The sequence below is a fragment of the Enoplosus armatus genome, chromosome 4, assembly GCF_043641665.1.
Source record: "Enoplosus armatus isolate fEnoArm2 chromosome 4, fEnoArm2.hap1, whole genome shotgun sequence".
In the NCBI taxonomy this organism is placed as follows: domain Eukaryota; kingdom Metazoa; phylum Chordata; class Actinopteri; order Centrarchiformes; family Enoplosidae; genus Enoplosus; species Enoplosus armatus.
The window spans coordinates 7558877-7578304 of record NC_092183.1 but is presented as its reverse complement, the minus strand read 5'-3'; the positions used below and the strand labels follow the sequence as shown (position 1 = coordinate 7578304).

At 39.0% G+C, this 19428-nt stretch overlaps 2 protein-coding genes across 2 annotated transcripts; both read left to right on the top strand.

The window, feature by feature from the left end:
• Positions 1–3186: 3186 nt before the first annotated feature.
• On the top strand, positions 3187–5734 carry LOC139284759 (proepiregulin-like). Its single transcript, XM_070905132.1, has 4 exons — positions 3187–3265; positions 4855–4981; positions 5076–5222; positions 5668–5734. The coding sequence occupies exons 1-4, from the start codon at positions 3187–3189 to the stop codon at positions 5732–5734; spliced, it is 420 nt and encodes a 139-aa protein (XP_070761233.1).
• Positions 5735–10857: 5123 nt separating this feature from the next.
• areg (amphiregulin) lies at positions 10858–17680 on the top strand. The gene is made up of 6 exons (XM_070904861.1): positions 10858–10988; positions 11821–11997; positions 12708–12915; positions 13188–13358; positions 14970–15083; positions 17332–17680. The coding sequence occupies exons 1-5, from the start codon at positions 10952–10954 to the stop codon at positions 15061–15063; spliced, it is 687 nt and encodes a 228-aa protein (XP_070760962.1). The 5' UTR covers positions 10858–10951; the 3' UTR covers positions 15064–15083; positions 17332–17680.
• Positions 17681–19428: the final 1748 nt, after the last annotated feature.

The following is a 19428-nucleotide window of genomic DNA, read 5'->3' as shown; positions in this document are numbered from 1 at the left end:
GCCCTTGTGTGTTTCCCTCTGCCTACTCCCTACTGGATCTATCTGCCTTGTCTGACTGCTTACCTGTGTACCGAACTCTGTGTCGTTACAGGATCTGAATACTCCTTCCGCCGCTGTCATTTTGTGCAACATCATACTTTTACTCCACCAAATTTTAATCCACTACTTTTATCTGACTGGTAATAACTTGTTCTTTTGCAGCTTGTAGTGTGGTGGAAGAAGTATTCAGACCCTTTACTCAAAGTAGTAGTACCACCACAGTGTACTCCAAATACTCCATTACATGTAAAAGCCCTGCACTTCAAAATGTACTTAAGTAAAAGTCAAAATGACCCCAACCAGTTATATAAAAATGCTAAGCAATTATAATGCTAATACATAATAATCCACTAATTTTTACTTTTGATACATGAAGTATAAATTGCAGATAATATTGCAGATAATAACCTATACATCAAATCCTGTATCTCCACTGAAACCATGAAAATACCTACGTTCAGGAGGACAAAGACATTGCAGCAGTTTTTACAGACTCGTTTGGATCAGCTGCAAATTAAAACCACATCAATTGAACCACATTTTAAATTTAGTACTTTTACTGTTGAAGCTTAGGTACATTTTGCTCTATTAGTACTTCACATGGGCTTTAACGTAGTCAAGGATCTGATTTCCTCTTCTAAAACTTAGTTAGTTAGTAGTTAGTTAGTCAAATGATCAGCCATCACCACATATGAGGCCTGTTTGTATCATATAAGGCCTGTTTGTATCAAGTCATTTCAGAGTGGACGTTTTGGGTCCAGGTGAAGGACCTTGCCACATACCTGTGTTAATGAGCTGACGCACATGCTGAGCTCAGAGCCTGAGGGATGCTGCAGGATGTTGGCAAATACAGCGTGAATGGAAGATTTGTTATTTGAAAGCATGTGTGGCTAGATAAAATCAATTTAAGTAATTTGCTTGTTGCTCAGGTTCATTCTTATCTATAAAAAGTTGTATAACAAACTTAAGAAGGAAACAATATATTCTAGCTTGTATAAACTGAGGAGTTCCCAGAAGTGGAGGACATACCATTACTACAATGTAAAAATACTCCATTACAAGTAAAAGTCCTGCATTTAAAATCCTACTTAAGTAAAAGTACTTAAGTATTATCAGCAAAATGTATCAAAAGTAAAATAGTGGGCCCCTGACATATTATTATAAATGGCATTATTAGATTGTTAATACTGATGCATTCATTCATAAGCAGCATTTTACTATTGTAGCTGGGTGAGATGAAGCTAGTTTTAAATACTTTAGTTATATAGTTTGGTAGTTAAGTCCAGTGATTCTTGAGATGATTAATGTGAGAGGAAAGGCGAAAAACAAAGTTCTGCTGCACAAATTAGTATTCATGCTTTTCACTTTTCTCTCATCTTTACCTGTTTTTGAGATATGGGATCATTTTACCTTATTGAGCATCAAGCAGGTATATCACAGGAACCACTTAGAAGTTTATTATTATTATTATTATTCATAAGGGCTCACAAGTCAAAAATGTTGTGAACCACTTGATAATAATCTGCAAAGTAACTGCAGCAGTAAAGTAATATAATAATAATATAATAATAATAATAATATTTCCCTCTGAAATGTAGAATGGAAAATACTCAAGTAAAGTACAAGAATCTCATGATCTCATATTTAAGTGCAGTACTTGAGTGAATGCACTTAATTACTTTCAAACACTGTGAGTACCACAAACACTGCAAGTCCTGGGAGGAATGTTGTAATATTTTTTCTTGAGGGTTTCTTTTGCCTTCTCCATTTTTCACAACTCATAGCAATCCATAAACAACTCCTAAAATAAACCGCTTCAGAGTTTTGTAATAATTCCATGCAACTTTAATTCCTCTCTTTGTTTATTTTGACTGTGTAGGCACATACTTATTAACTGGTCATCCATCATGATAGGAGTTTGCCACTGATAACCTCTTGATTATGTGGGTCATGTAAAGTAAGCTTGTTGCTGCCCTGCTCACCTTTACCATAGACTAAACATCTGTGTTAACCAGCTGACTGTTGCATGTTCAACTTTTCACACGTCAAAAAAACACAGATGTAATTCTCGTCCAAATGAATGCGATAAGGTGAGATGGGTATCAGGAATATATTGGTGCCAGACGCCAAATTAGAGTGAGTCATTGACTAATGATATAAATTGAACAGTGATTAATTAGTAATACAGAAGTGTTGCCTCGTCACCACTTCCAGCTCACTGTGTACTTTAAACCAATCAGCCACGTCAGAAACACCCAACAACCAGCCAGAGTGCTCTCACAGAAAACACAGAGGAAAATATCTCTGCAGCCATAACGACAGACGAGAGAGTGCGATTGCTTTCATAGCAGGTATAACCTGATTCATAACCAGACACATCTCGCATCCCGATTCATGTGTTTTTCTGTCCTGCCTGCAGGAATGTGGGCGTCTGCAAATTCTGTGCATTATAAAGTTTGTGCAGGCTGGTACAGGCCGGTACAGGCATACAGGCGTGTGGGGCAAGGCAACACCACAGCGCCCACTTGGCAAAGTTTACACAAAAAAAAAAAAATGGCAGGGGATCTGATGTTTCTCGCCAAAAATGTTTTTTCCCTCTCATATTTATGACTTTCAAATTTTTCCTTAATGCTATCGTGGTGTCTTATCTAAACACACTCAACAAACACAAATCCCTTTGGGGTGTTGCAGACTAAATGTATTTATCATGTCAAATTAAGGTTTCTGTCACCTGAAATGACAAATGAAATGAAGTGTTCATACGGGGAAAACACTTTTAAGTTATGAATTTAGAGCTTTTCCTCATCTTAAATATTAGTCATGTTATGTCAAAAACCTAATGTGAAAACATATCTTTCTACTCAAAACTGTCTATATTTTTCTGGCTTTTCTCTAATAAATCCATTTTTTGTGTGAAATATTATAATATAATATAATTATTATATAATTTTATCTTTTCAGGCCCCTAAAATTGTTCAAATTAAACAATTTGAGAAGGAAAAATTACCTTTTTAAACTGATCATAACACATTAAACCTGTGACAAGGGATCAAATGGCTGTTTTAAGGGGACAACAGCCAAAAAGGTTGGGACCCAGTGCTTTGTTGGAGTCCAGTAATAATCATTGTAATTAATGAGCCAAATCTCATGCTGCTCTGGCCATATGTGCTCACCAAGAGTGTCTCATCCAGACTGCAAACTGCAGACAGCGCCTCTCTACCTGCAGGTAATCACCCCGACAACCACTGTGATTTACTTTTATTTATAACAAATCACTTTATTTGTCAAGTATGATAAATGTGCTGAAATATTAGCGCAAACACATAATTCAACTGGAAGTACTCTCATAAGGGATATGATACTGATACTGTACCATGTATTTGTTTTTGGTGTAGCATGGCATGAAACTGTTGAAATAAGTATGTGTTGTAACCGTGATGCAGGCATTTAAGGAGCTTCTTTAACTCAGTCTAGTTGGCTCTTCGATTAATCTTATACGTCAGGAGGATTTGCTGCATTTCTCTGTTTTACATCATTATAAATTGAATATCTTTGGACTGGACAGAACAAGTCACCTGAAGACGTCACCTTGGGCTCTGGGAAATCATACTGGGCATTTTTCACAGTTTTCTGACATTTTATAGACAAAAAGATTAATTGATTTTTAGTTGCAGCCCTAAAGTGCTGACTTCCTGCTTTAATTTGAAGGTGTTGAAAATGAAGACTATGAATAAAAAGGGATGTGAGTTCAACACTGTTCCCCCAGTATCACCCTCAGACACCCTTAAAGCTTAAAGCCAACAATTTAGGCTCATCCATTTTTTTCATTTCACATCCATCAATGAAAAATATATTGACTCTGTGGGGCTAAAATGTGACACGTGTGTTTTTAAACTTTATTTATAATGCACCTTTAGAATCAAAGTTACAAAGTGCTTTACAATGGGGGGGGGGGGGGGGGATAAAATAAGGCATAAGAGTGCAATAAACAAACTTTTCACGCATAGTGGTCACTACAGTGGACAGCTATTCAAAAGCTGTTTTCTTGTATATGCATGGGTTTTAATGGTGTAGTTGCACATCAACCACCACAGTGGACGCTAGTGCGTCATCCCATACACTGCCACCCACTGGCCAGCCATTGTAAGCGCAACACAAATGTCTCAAAACCAAGATGGCCAACGGAAGGCCAGAAACGCTGAGCAGCTCAGGAATACCTTGCCAATCCTTCTATAGTAGGAGACCCTTGCAGGTAAATAAAATTTGGTAACATCAAGTAACAACTAAGGAGTAATACAATTGTTAAAATTTCCATTTTATTCATTGGTGTGTTAAATACATATTTCTTCAGTTGAAAACTCAAACGCATGCTGTCCATGCATGTGAAGAACTTTGTGTGAAATTAACATTTGAAAAAAATTAAGTTAAATTTTTTTTTTCATGCCTAAAGAGAAATAAAAACACTTCGTCAAAATCCTGACTGAGGCTGTCATAATTCATGCATGAAAGGGTTAATTAACTATAACGTAAGATTTAGAAAAGCATCAAATGGTCACATTCGAGAAGCTGGAACATCAAATGTTTGACAGAAAAATGACTTGAACACTTTATCGATTGTCGAAATAGTTGCAGATTAATTTTCAACTAATTGTTGCAGCTCTAAAACAAACGAGACGCATCAATAACGCGCCAACATTAATAAATATGTTGAACACTCATTCGTCCGAGAGGGCCGACAGAGTGCCACCCGGTGAACACGATGCAGAGTCTCCTATGAGAAGGTTTCCAGCAGCTGTCTTGTTGTTGGTGTTTCAGGGCAGGCAGGAGAGCGCCCTCATGTGGTGAAGCGGTCGACACAGAACTGCGACAGCACGTTTGACAAGTACTGCCTGAACAACGGCCAGTGCATGCTGCTGGTGGACATCAAGGAACACCACTGCAAGTACGATCTTGTGTGTGTGAGTGTGTGTGAGTGTGTGTCTGCTGCTGTTAATCATCACGTGTGATCGTGTGTGACTCGTCTCTTTGTGTTGCAGGTGTGAGAGGGGCTTCTACGGCCCCAGGTGTAGCAACCCGGAGCTCGTGGTTCAGCCAATGGGAGAAGAGCAGATAATTGTCACCATTTTCTGTGTCAGTCTGCTGATTGTAGGTCTGGCCGGAGCTCTGTACTTCTGCTGTAAATGGTAAGGCTTTAGTCTATGAATGAATGTGTGTGTTTGTTGTGTCTGACTTTATTCAAGTGCTATGAAATGATTGCACCTTCATGTTATTGCCTGTAAGCCAAAGATATGTTTAAAAAGAATGTTTCTACATACATTTTTTGCTGATGCATTTTGCTCTTGGTGGCATGCAAATTAAGCTAAATAAAGTATGATTATAGATTTTGAGGGTGACTCAGACACCGCCATGTGAAACCTGCAGGTGTACCTTGTATTTAACATCAAGCCCCTCATGACGAGTCTGCCCCAACATCCTGTTTCATGCAGAGACAAGTCAAACCACAGACGATGGTTCTTTGGACATTTAAACCCACCCTGAGGATTTTTTAAAGATGGTTGGACACAAAGTTAACGATTTTATTTGCGCCTTTTTAAATAGAACAAATTATGTTCTGCGTTATTTTTACAGGTATAAGAAAAACAAATTCCCACGTCAGCAGAAGCGGCAGGGTTACAAAGGAGTCCAGACTGCATAGAGTGACCCGCTGCATCTGCCACTGGAACCAGGATTTTCCCAATTTTTCTGAAAATGTTAACATGATTTTATCTGGTGAGCTTACGCTCAGTGGCCGGTTCACTGGATTGTTCCCACTCGCAGTGCTGTACGTCACACGGCTTTGCATCACTATATCAAGCAGACAGATCGGCACAAAGAGATTAAAATGTTCAAAAAGAAACAGCTTTGTGAGCGGTGCGATTGTTGTTTCCAGCTGCACTGGTTCTAGTGTTTCAGCACCTGCTACCCTCATGTCTGAAAAGATGAATGGTGAGACACACAAAAACCACAGCCACACTGATGGTGGGTCATGGAAAATTCAAGCAGAAATGTGAAAGTCTAAACAAATACAAAGGGTAAGAGTGCACCAACATGTGGAACATTTCTGACCACTCGTAGTGATTCATGCTTCATGTCTGTGAAGCAAGACGTAAACCTAGTCGTGTGCTTTTTAAACTTCTAAGACAACTAACTGACAGTAACCGCCATAATAATGATCGTTACCATTAAGCAATTGTGCTGTAGCATCTTCACGTTAGGGTCTCTTTGTTGCCAGTTAATGTGAGATTGATTTCATGATTTCAGAGAGCTCATTTTTGAGGTTCAGCGCGGTTGCAGACCTCATCACATCTTTTAAATCAGCCTCAGAGATCATAAAATAAAACCTATTTAAAATAAAAAAGATCGAGCCTTAACCATCTAGCTGCCTTCTGTCTGCTCCTTGTTTTTAATTTATATTTAACATTTCTGCCTGGTTTAGCGTGTATTTATTGTTGTTTTCTTTGTAGCTATGATGAATATTAAAAATATTCATGATTGCTGCCATTAAACTGGCCACTGAGTGTAACAGTTCTGTGTTTTATTATTTGTTAAGTTTCATTTTGATAATTTATTATAAAGTATTAATGTGTACACTGGAATCTTACAAAAACGAATACAACTTGATTTTTTTTACTCCTGTATGAATTTCTTTTCCTGTTTCAATGACTTTGGTCTTACTTCATATGCCACCGCTGTCTGAAGGGTACAGCTGAGAGTCTTCACATTCTTCTCAAGTCTTCTACAGTGTTCACATTTTTCTTCCGTGTGATCAATAGTTCTCCTGAAAGAAAACATCTCTCTTTACCCACCCATGAAAAAGACCCTCACAGACGATGATGCACAATGACTGTAACTTTATTTTACATGACATTTTTGTGATGGCAGCATTAGTGTAGCTGTTCCAGAAAAAACGTGTTTAATGAAATATAAATTAAAGCAACTCTGTAAATCTTTTCTGGGCTTCAGATTAAGTGTGAATTTTTGTTTACCAAGTATTAGTGTATTAGTACCAAGTGCATGTTTACCGGTGTTATGATACATTCAAAATGCAGTAAAACATTATACAGTAAGTCAAAGTGAATCATCTGATACATAAGATAAGTTTCCATGTGTAGGTTACTGTGACACAACGGACATTATGGCACGTGTAATTACTTAAATGAACAATAACAGCTGCATTTGAATCACAGTGTCAGGGCCCTGGTACTCTGCACACTGGCCCATTGACAATGGATGTGAGCCGTCATTAATGTCAATAGTGTTTTCCTGCTATGACAAGTTAAAATGTGTGCAGTGAAAAAGAAGTATAAAACCTTCTAAACAGAAGGAAACCTTTTATTAGCAGTAAATCTGATTCACTAAATTACCTTTTTGAATAAGACTCACACATGTTGGCAGCAGTGGGAAAGTGTAGCAACCTCCTCAGTCCAACTGCATCCAAACTAAATCTTATACCAGTCACCAGAAAATCAGGGGAACTTTGAAAAGAAATATTCCCTTCAAAGTTTGTGCAACTATTGTTAACTCCTGTTGTTTGCCACCAGATATTTTGTTAATAGCAAACATTTTTACTTCAACATTTCACATGAGAGTGGTGCACAGAAACTTCCTGCCAAACAAAAACCATGCCAGTTTGGCTTCTGATTTATGAAAAGAGAGGACTGCAAAGGATGTCTACGGACTTTGTAATTCTTTTACTTTAACTAAAACATGTCAAATATTTAAATGTGAAATTGCAAGGTCACGCTACACTTGCATAATGCTGCGAAATAGGTATGTTTGTAATATGGAAGTCATCCCTAACCCTAACCCTGACCCACGGAGGGCAGTGTCCGGTGTCGAGTTAATCAACAGCACCATTTTACTCTCTGAACCCTCATTAGTGCTTCAGCCAGAGTCAATGAGCCATTTTTAACACCTGACTGCATCTTTATGCACTCTGTATGCTAATGAACAGCAATGACCACACATAAACATTAACTCACCTGCAGGCGCTGCTCTGCTTAAGACATACTTAAAAACACATAAGCATGCTCTTACACACAAACACACCCTCTCAGCGGTGTCCGTTTTGTTCTAAATATAAAACCTGTGGATAAACATAGCCAAAATTCAGGAAATGCTGCTCTAATCTGCACGCTGTGCTCATTCTGTTAATACCTAATCATTGCATAAGTAATAGTAGGTTGCTCATGCAGTGAGTAATGTGGTCGGTGGAAGCCCTTTTAAGCCGCATCCTTGCGTGTCCTTTAACAAAACAAACACGTCCACGTGTACCACATATACATTTGTTTTGCAGCTGAAGTCTGATTCACGTTATATTTTCACTGTTATGTTTGGTAGCCACGCTAGCAGCATGACTGGTAACAGGATGGTAACGCAGGTCTGTTGGTCCACCACTTTGGTCCAGACTGAAATATCTCGACAGCTTCAGGATGGATTGCCATGAAATTTTGTACAGACGTTCAAGATCCCCAGAGGATGAATCCTAATGATGATCCTGTGATTTTTCCGCTAGGGATATCAGCAGGTTAAAGATCCCACTTACCCAGTGAAATATCTTAAAATCCACTACATGATTTGGTACAGACATTCATGGTTCCCAGAGGAGGAGTCCTACTGACTTTTCCTCCAGCATCATACCGAGGTTGACATTTATGGTTTAGAGGGGTACGTCTCAACAGATTGTTTGCCATAAAATTGGTTACAGAAGTTTTATATATTTTATTTTAATAACTCTGGTGATCTGCTTTCCTCTAGCACCATCCTCTTGTCAAAATCTCAATTTGTACTTTGGTTTGACAGTCTCATCAGCCATCAGCTGTACTTTATGTTTTAATGTTAGCATGCTTACACGCTAGACTAAGATAACACTAACTAGTGAAGATCAACACAAACGCAATCTTCAGGATAAAACACAGCACCTGGCATTTACATCAACTGACACTGGTGCTACAAATCACTTCAAATCAACTTAAGAGGCCAAACATAAGTCCACATAATCAAGACAATATAAACCAGAAAAATACAACAGCACTTTTCTGAAAGCCCTGCTGTGTTGTTCAGTGTTTGCAGGTGTGTATGTACACTTAAAGCTTTCATCTGAGTCTCAGGTTGTGCTTCACGCGGGCAATAATCCCTTTTCCAGAGATGAGGCGGTTTCATTGTGACAGCTACTGAGCTTGTAATTGTTGTGTGAAAAAGTATGATTCAGAGTTTTATCCAAATAGATACGGCTGCATTTGCGTGTCAGAAGGCTTTCATCCTTCATGCTGTTAGCTACCTAGCAGTGTGTTTACAGTGGGCGGCTGTTATGAGGCGCTCCTCTCCAGGCTTGTGTCAGACTTTCCACACGTTCATATCACGTATCCCCCAATGCCATTACACATAATCCAAACAATTTAATTCCACAGCCGTTATAAACAAAATGTGTCATGAGCCTCCGGCCGTTGCTGAGGCCGAGGAATGAGATGGAGAAGTTCCCAGCATTCCTAGCAGGTTTTTCTGAGATTCCACCGGAGCACGAATGATGGGACAGCCTCAGTCTACAGACACAACAACATAACCAACACACCCTTCTGTGCAGCATCCCCACCCAAGCCTTAAGGTCTCCTCATGGTTACAGTGTACTGAAATAGTAACACTGGGTATCATTTAATCAAACACAACAATTCAGGCACAGAAAGACACCCTGTTGAACAAAACATACAGGGAATGTGAAAGTAAGGTAACAGATGTGGTGCGTTTTAACCAGTGACTGAATAGTAATAGAGCTCAATAGTGAACAATAAGAGCGGATCTCAGCAAAATAGCTAAATTCAGAGGTGAATTTACTGTCACTTTGTTCATGACGTCACATGACCTGCTTCTCACCATTTGTCTATATTTGAACATGATCAATCACACACAATCATAAAAACTTATTTTATGATCCTTACTACTGCCATCATTGTCTGTATTTTCTTTCTATTGGCCATCTTTGTACCTTGAGTAAAGTGCAACCGTGACTGGTTTCAGTTTATTACAGACACAAGTGTGTGTGTGTGTGTGTGTGTGTGTGTGTGTGTATCGTTGTTGCCTAGTGAGAACCTCAAAGCTCATTAAACCCCCCCATAATACTGACAAATACTGATAAAATAAAATAAAATATGGCTATGATTATTTAATTAATGAATCTGACACTTTATAGACACAAGGTTTTCACCTGGTAACTGTGTTGTGTGTGTGTGTGTGTGTGTGTCACAAATGGATTTACACTGTAATTATGGCCTTATTCGTGACCATAGAGGGAGAAGTGCGGAAGCAATAACAGTTAAAGAAGCCGGAACGAGTGTTTCTGTGTGTGTTTTAATGGTGACGAGAAACACACACAGAACACATCAAACCTTTCTGTGGCTCAATCCCATTCAGACTTATTATTCCCCGACAGAAGCCTCGTCATGTGTGAGAACATGAGATGCGAAATGTGTTGCCCGAGGCAGATTAATCATTAGACACACACACACACACACACCTTTATTACATGAACTTCCCTTGCGTCTTCTGGGATGGAACTGTGTGTGCACATTTAAACACACACACACACACACACACACACACACACACACAATGCGTCTGTTGCTCTCTCTCTCTTCCTCTCTCTCTCACACACACACACACACACACACACACACACACACACACACACACACACACCCTTCTTTCTCCTTGGAGTTGAGAGGCAGGCGTTGGTCTATAAAAGCTGCACCCAGCGGAGGTAAAGAGAGCAAAGCACAACCTCTATCAGCGGGGGACAAACACACACTCCGACACACACACACACACACACACAGATTAGTGCAGGCCTGTCATACACACAACACTCTCTTCCTGGGATATGAACCCTCTCGTCCTCACCTGTCTCCTGTGCTTCGGTAAGTCTGGACTTCAATTATGTGTGTGTTTGTGTGTGTGTGTGTGTGTGTGCAGAGAGTGTAAATCAATGAAGTGGAAAGATGAGAAATGTAAAATGATATGAGTAAAGAGCGGGGGGCCAAAGGAGGAAAGAAATGTCTCTGCAAGTGAGGACTTGTCAGGCAGGAGAAAGGTATTCTGTGTGTTTTAGAGGAAATGATTTGTGTCAGAAATGCAGCACCTCTGGCTTTAAAACTCTATCAATAGACCAAATGATCACCTGCTCAAGTCATTGTACAATAGCGCCACATGCTGCGAAAGGTCAACATGTTTCAAATACTTTATTGATTGAGTCTTACTCATTCTGCATTCATGTACAGTGCGGTTCTGGATGTGGACTGGTTGTACTGGTTTCAGTGCTAATACAGTATGTGTCTAATTTGCAAGCTCGGATTGCTCTGAGTGTATTAAGATGAATGGATGAGTCAGATGTAAATGGTCCAAGATTTCTGAATACAATGCAAATAGAAAGTAACTAAGCAACCTTATGTTCCTGGTGACCATAGAAGAAGAATTGACTGCCAAGTCTTTTTCCTGGTTACCTTTTAAGCGGAAAAGGAAACTTCTTCGATAACTGTCATCAATTGAATCTCTTCAATGCAACAGTCTTAGATTGGTTTCTAGCTCTTAAAGAATAGAGTGTAGACATAAAACAACACATTAAAGTGCATCACATGACATACACTTTGACCCTAATTTCTCTTTACTGCTCATCATTTTTATATCTGTGTAGAATTGATGCGATCACTCACTCATTATTCTTTCTCTCTGTGTGTCCTGTTGGTTTTACAGTAGTCTGCAGTACTCTAAGTGCTCAGGGATTGGAGGTCACCTTCTCCACTGAACTTGCAGGAGTTACTGGGGGTCCGGCCTCCGGGGAGGGCCTCCAGAGTTCGCTGAGCAACGATGACGAGGTGGAAACAGACAAGGAACTTTCAGGAGGAGACAACGAAAGTGTCAGCATTCAAAGTACGACATCCGAAACAAACTCTTTTCTTCTTGACATTGATTTTTTTTATTCCACTTTAATTTCAGTACACACTCATATGTCACTGTTAATAGAATAACTATCTGCGATGGGTAAATCTATGTTTTCTGAATGCAATGGAGAAGTAAAGAAACAGAATTGGCTGATGATATTCTTTTATCTACAAAATACCAACTGAGGCCAGTTGGCCAAAAAGTTGTCAAGACCTTCTTTTTGAAAAGTGCAAAATAAAATATGTTTTATCTTTTAAATAGGTTTTTAAATAGTATGGAGCAAAAATTCAATCATGGATGCAGTTTCATAGGTTGCCTTTGTTGATCATACGAACATTAGCTTGACTTCTGAAATATTGAACATTATTTTGCTGTATTTTCCTGTAAGGAGACTCTCATCCAAACTTTTTTTTTTTTTATAAAGAATTGCAGAAGAAAAGACACTTTTCCTCTTAAATAGACTTTGAATAGTATAAACAAATTCAGTCAATGACAGATAAAGTTTTCAGGATGGCTGTGTTGATCATATAATAATTTTCTTGACTTAGAATCTTGATTTAGTTTTTTTTTAAAAACTTGTGAACAACAGTAATTTCAAATAGCTCCTTTTGTCATTTTCCAGGCTGGCTATAATTTTTGATGATATGATACCATAAACTTTAGTTACACATTCACTTACAAATTTCTCCCGAGTAAAGATGAGAAGAAAAATAAAGGCAGGGGCAAGAAGAGGAACAGGCAAAGGAGCAAAAGCACGACTCCTTTAAACCCCGAGCACACGTTCTTCACCAACGGATACACGTCGACTCTCAGCACCACAGAGAATCCCTGCACCTCCACCTACCTGGGCTACTGCATTCACGGTTACTGCAAGTACATAGAGGGCCTGCAGGAGCCAGTGTGCATGTGAGTACATGTGCATCAGTTCACTTTGTGGTTATATGTTTGCATGTTTGCGTGAATATAAGCTCCATGGTTAATGCAAGGCAAGTTGAAAATAGGATAGAATGAACTTTCACTAAATATGATAGCCCTCCTAAAAGAGAATCATCACAATTAATTTTTTCAGAACTTTCCAATGGTCATAGACTATGCTTAGATTAATATTTTAATCAATGTCGGATGTCACACCTCCTCACTGGCTGATCAATTTGTTCCGTTAACTCTTCACTCTGCAGTTGTATGAAGGGTTACGGCGGGGAGCGCTGTGGGATCCAAACTCTGGAGACGTTTAAAACCCGGTCCGATCAGAGCAACAATACTGAGCTGGTGCAGACGATCTTGGTGGTCATTGCTGTGGTCCTGTCAGTCATCAGCTGCACCGCCATCCTGCTCATGACCTGTGCTCAGTGAGTATAGAAGTGGCACACAGCCATCTACACACACGCAAAGACACACATTTTGATTTTAAAGCTGCACTAAAGACTTTCAGAAGGAACATTTGTGTTTGTGGGTGGGAAGCCAGTGAGGGATCTTGTGGTAAAACTGGTAAAAACTCCTTAATGACAGATGCCGGTAGGGACTTCATGTGTACCTCAATTGTACTATAAACCGAGATCATCATCCAACGGTGGTGCAGTACACACCAGAAATTCAGGGCAATTCAGAGGAAAAAATTAAAAACAAAATCATATGGAGTCTCGAAACTGACAAAATGTAGTAAAAGGTTATCAGCCAAGTCAAAAATATAACTGAATACTAAATAAATAATCTTGTTAGTTAAATAATTAAAATAGAGTGTAAAAATAAAAAAAAACAAACAATTATTATTATTTTAGTCATCTATTTAAAAAGGTGGCAAACTGTGTTTTCATGGTTAGGAAATTCTTTTGAGCAACAGTGACACATTTGTCCAGAAACAGCTGGATTCCTCCACATTATATGCTTTGGCTGTCTCACCCCTTTTGTATAAAACATCATGAACCCATGGGTTTGATTCGCACGAGTATGCTGTGTGCAGTTTTGTACAGGACAGAGTATTGAACTTAAAAAATGTTCAAACTTTTAATTAAAAACTCACAACACTGTATGTAACAGATCACAGTATACTGGTTATCAGTGTGACCTGCTTCTCTCTTCTGCTTTGGTATTACTTTTCACAATAGTTGGAACTATAATAAGACAAGACCTGATGCCAGTGGTTTGGCACAAAAGCCCTCTAATTCTTCCTTATTCTTTAACACTGTTATAGGGCAGATTATTGAAGTTTAAAGCGAATACGCATGAGGGCAACCATCCACACCCTGGCAAATCTCCACACAACACACATTACAATCCACACATCCTGTCCAGAAACACTTCTTGGCATTTGAACACAGTGACACATCAAAAAGCACATTAACACACCCAAACACAACCACACTATACAGGTATTGCTCACCACCTAGACAAAATGGACTCAAGGAGCTGTCGTGTCTCATTTTTACTTTTATCGTAGAATGGAACTGGTGATTTCATTTCATAAATTGTGTCACGTCAACGTGCATTACTCATGCTTTGTTTTAAACTAATATCTATTACTTACTGTAACGGTGCGACAAGTCTTTCCCTGTGTAATCACAGTTCCTTATCAATATGTAACCAAATTACAGCTAATAATTACCAGCTGTGCAATTAAAGCTTTATAGCCGCAGTTGGACAAAGCACTGAAGTGGGGAGGTGGAGAGAAAGTAGACCTTATTACTTTGAGAGCGAAACTACCTCCAATTTAATTTCTGATCAAAAAACGTCTAATGTTGTAACAGGGTTAATTTTAATAATCAATGCACTTTATGGGCTGTAATCTATAGAAATTACAGCCAAAACGCAACGAAAACATGCCTTGAATTTTATTTGTCTAGACTGGATCAAAGCCATGTAACTGCATTCTTGCCTTTCAAAATAACTTTACTGCGATCATCTGATAATCACCAGTGCTATAGTCGGCTTTTATTATATTATATGTTGAATGTCTTCTGTAGTTACAGGTCACATAAAAACTTCCTGGCATCCTACCTGGGAACTGGGACGGAGCAGGAGAAGCTACAGAAACCCATCGGTGACGTTGTGGTGTGAGGGCATCAAGTTACGATGAGGTAGGTGTCCCTGAGGTTTTGACCTACTTGTGTGTACACAAACACACACTCATGTACTTCTTACTGAGCAAATCAATTAAATTGTCATCGCTCAGCAACTACAAAGCTGTCAAGCTTTGGATTTCTTCTGTTAAAGCAGTGTACATGGGGGTCATACTGTACGTAGGCAATTAAGAGTTTTGATGGTTGTTTTCTATTTTACTTCACCATCCACTGTCTATTATTTCCCTGCTTTGTAGACTAGACACTAAAGACTCTTAAGTTTACATACTCGCAACCCCAGTCAAACTCGTTATTTGAGATAGCGTTATTTCGGCAAACACATCAATAAAAGTTTTTTCTCTTATAAAGTTAAAACTGAAACATACTGTTTGCAAATACAAACAATTAGGTATAAATTCAACCTCAGTCTTGCTTGTCCAAGTATGTAAGCTAAGCAGCTAAACAGTCTGATCTTAGATTTCTCCCTCATCATACTGGGACTAACTACTGTAGCTCTACACTGCAGTACAAGAATAGTGCTGTTCCTTTATTTCCAAGTCTTCTGTATGACCATCAGCTGGTGAAATGTTAACTTTTTGCTGCAGGTTTAGCCTCCGTCTTTTAGCGCAATATTATGAATGTAGCCATCAAGTTCATATTTAAACACTTTACAGAGTTTGAAAACAAGTCAGGTTGAAACATGAAAAAGTAAGTCTTTGATTTCAGTAAGATTTCAGTACGATTTCAGCTGACTAATGTTAGCTTAACTAGCTAGTTAGCTATAGCTGTTCAAATCTGTTAGCGTCAGTTCAGAGAAAAATCTATGTTCAGCGGATTAAAACGAGGAGCTTGCATTTGTCTAGTGAGCAGTCAGTCAGTCGCTGGGGCTCAAAATGGAAACCCAAACCTTCACCAAGCTGATGCTACGTCAATGCCATTTTTGCAAGCAATATGGCAATAAGCAATAAGGACCTGTTATCAGGAGCTCCTGTATTTCCGGTGGTGTATATTTTGGTGATGTATTTCTTCCAAAAGTCTTGCTTAAGTCCTAAGAGGGTGGTGTCTGCTCACGTGAGCCTTAAGCCAAACAGGAAAGAGTGGGCACAGAGAGTGACAGAGGAGCCCGTACGCCTGTTGTTGTTATTGAATACAGCGAGTTGCATCACGCCAAGAGGAATCCCCACTAAAGGAATTATTCTAGATTAGCCCGGGGGTGTCTCAGCCTGTCCCATCTCTGCACTGCATACCAGCGTAAAGAAAAACCACACGCTCCATCGTACACATTCGCCTGTGTGTCCAAATAATAACAGTACTGACACACTGACTGTACACGTGATGACCTTACTGTAAGAGCTCAGTTACTCCACTTACATGTGGTCAGATCTCACTGAGCAACACATGCACGCAAGCATGCAGACTTCACGTGTTTAGACTCAGACATTTTAGCCTTGAGACAAACAATGCGGCCGTGCTGCATTCTCCTCGTAGCCTACGTGTCACTTAATGTCCTCCCTGAGAGAAGCAAGTCTGGCTCACACATACAGTAAAGATTTACTTCATAACTGTGAGAACTCAACTTACAAGAAATAGATCTTTCAATTTATAACTTGTTGGCTCAAAAATGGGATCAGTGCCGTAGGCTAAAGTCTCACTCACGTTCATTGTGCTTATTGGTTTGCAGGCTTTCAATAGTTTTAAAGGAATATTTTTATTTTCATAGTTTTGGCCATCATTTCTATCAGTTATGATAAGATTGTACTCACCAAAGCAATTGCTGAGATATGGGAACTCAGTAACATTGCTACAACGAAGTCTGACGGGACAATGACTAGAGAGGAGTGGTTAAACAATTAGACAGGTTGTAAACGAGCCAACAGTTAAGGCAGATTATTAAATCACTTTTTAAATCACTATTATTTGGAGCTAAAACCCAAAAATGAACACACCCAAATTATTGCTAACAATCCAACCATGGCTCGTACAGTAGGTCAAAGTTGAACCAGGAAGTTGGTCTGTGAACTGTGTATTTTTCTACATAAATTTTAAGATGCTATAATCACATAAAACATCCGCAAATAGTGGCTTTAAAAACATAATCTGCATTATCTTACTTGACAGGAAGCGACCAAAAAGTGCCCATAGAAATGTAAATGATTGGCAATATAACTTATCTGTTGCATGGTTGATTTCGTATCAAACTGTTTTACTTTTACAGAAAATAATGTACATACTTATTGACTTTTGGTTTCTCTCCATCTTTTTTCAGCCAGCTGCACGACTCAAAGACGAAGGAGACGAGCGGAGTGAGGAGTGAGAAAGCAGTAGAGTGAATTGACTGCTTCATTAGATGCTGTGGAAAAAAAACACTGTCCAGAACTTGTTAGAATGTAATTTATTTAGTGTGATTATTTATTGCTAACGACTGTATGAGTGTTTGGATGTTGGACTATTGTTGTGATGTCTATTATGTGCGACTGTTGAGCATCCAGTCCTATGATGCTCTGTAGGTTTGGTTTTATTTATTGCACTGCTGTTGTTATAGGTCAGAGAAACGCTCTTCATCTCACTCTGGAAAAGGGATGGAATTTGATCACCAATAAAGTGTCTCAGTGTTATGTGAAAGTGTTATTTGTTTACATTCCCATCTGTGGATGCATCCCATATCTCCGCAGCCTGCTCACACAGACACCTCAGCCTTTTAGCCAAACACAGATTTAGCAGACGAGAATAACCCTGAGAGAAGCTTTCAGAAAGCTCCCTGGCATCACCGAGGAATTCAGAGAATCATGAGAGCAACACAAAAGCATGAGAGACTGGAAAGTCTTTTTAGGTTTGTTTGATAAATGAATTTATCGTTTTAGCACTTGACTCTTAGAGGATAAATCATCTTATTTTTAAAGAGAAATTGAAAGATGTATACTGTACACTGTCATTAAACCACTGTGTTGCTATGGCACTGCAGTGTTTTCAACAGTGGAGTGACGCTCAACGCTTTGTGAATGGTTAGACGACGCACTGTACACAGGTGGACTAGGAAAAGAAGCGGGGGCGTGTCTGGTCTGAGCTATGTCTAGGTAACTTGAAGTTATCTCCTAATACAAATACAAACAAAGACTTGAACATAATGAGATGGTTCAGGACAAAGGAGCCTAGAATAGACACAAAGAGGGAAACATAAATACAGTGAGACACAGGTGTGTTAAAGTGCAGCACAAAGGGAAATCAGGAGCAAGAAAAAAAAAAGCAAGAATAGGAAATATGCGATACAAACTTTAAGGCCATAACTATAAAAGGAAGATAATTAGATTTCAGCTTCTGCCTGCTCTTTTTATGGCACTGCAATTTGAAGGTATGAGGTTAACCTCACTTGACTCTATTCTTGGAACTGTATGGGAGAGAAATATTCAGGTCGGGCGGGTGTCACTGAACTACAGTCTACACACATACTGCAATGACGGATGCATATGCATAATGCATATTTTGGAAAAAGTAGCTTGTAGATTGTATAATGTGTTTGGTAGCAAAGTTTGTTTTTCTTTCTTGCGTTTCCCTTTTCCCTGTCCCCATAAGTAGCTTTAAAGTCATAAAAATCATCTTATTCCACACTGTCTGACAGTGTCATAAATATTTTGTATCGGCTTGTTTCAGCTCTTCGTTTGAGCTGTTTGATGGTTACACGTTTTATGGCTGCGTCATAATATGACAGACAGAAAATATTCTAGATGCATCATGTTATTTCCTCAGAATTATGTTGAACAAAGTTTATTTAAATGACTGGTCCACCAGCGGGTCAGTGAGGTTTAAGGGTAAATGTGAACAATAAAATGTGCCAAATGTAAACAGGTGGGTTATTTGACTCTGCAAAGGACATGATAATCAGATGCCATGGTAAAAATTTGAATTCAAAGGACAGTTTTGTACAATACAAAGTTTGGCTTCACTGAATGACTTTAAATGACTTGCCACCAGGAGGTTAGTGAGATTTCCTGTAAGGTTAAGAAAACTGTATAAGGTACAAATATGAAGCCTCAAGAGCAGAAGAATAACTTTTAGTCAGATATCTGAAAATAAATGTGGACGTTTCTTGTAAACAAACAAAAGTTATTTAGGTTTACCTTCAGTGTTAGAGCTCAGGGATACCCACAATGTGTTTTGGTGCATAACAAATGTATTGTTGTGTATGCATTTCCTTCCCCATAAAACTGTATTGTTTGCATCCATGTTTACTTGCAAGTCTTCTTCCTCTTCACTTTTACCTTCAAGGCAGGCCCCATCCACCCCCAAGTTTGAAACTGGGGAAATAGTTTGGCACATGACTCACAGTAAAGGGGAAATTGTGTTAATTAGTGACCTTTAGAGGTGC

Excerpts from the sequence above, each read along its gene's own strand:
- LOC139284759 (XM_070905132.1), top strand. The coding sequence starts at position 3,187 with ATGCTGCTCTGGCCATATGTGCTCACCAAGAGTGTCTCATCCAGACTG. Across the intron at positions 4,982-5,075 it reads ATCAAGGAACACCACTGCAA|GTGTGAGAGGGGCTTCTACG; the intron begins GTACGATCTTGT and ends TTTGTGTTGCAG. Across the intron at positions 5,223-5,667 it reads CTGTACTTCTGCTGTAAATG|GTATAAGAAAAACAAATTCC; the intron begins GTAAGGCTTTAG and ends TTATTTTTACAG.
- areg (XM_070904861.1), top strand. The coding sequence starts at position 10,952 with ATGAACCCTCTCGTCCTCACCTGTCTCCTGTGCTTCG. Across the intron at positions 10,989-11,820 it reads CACCTGTCTCCTGTGCTTCG|TAGTCTGCAGTACTCTAAGT; the intron begins GTAAGTCTGGAC and ends TTGGTTTTACAG. Across the intron at positions 11,998-12,707 it reads CGAAAGTGTCAGCATTCAAA|ATGAGAAGAAAAATAAAGGC; the intron begins GTACGACATCCG and ends TCCCGAGTAAAG.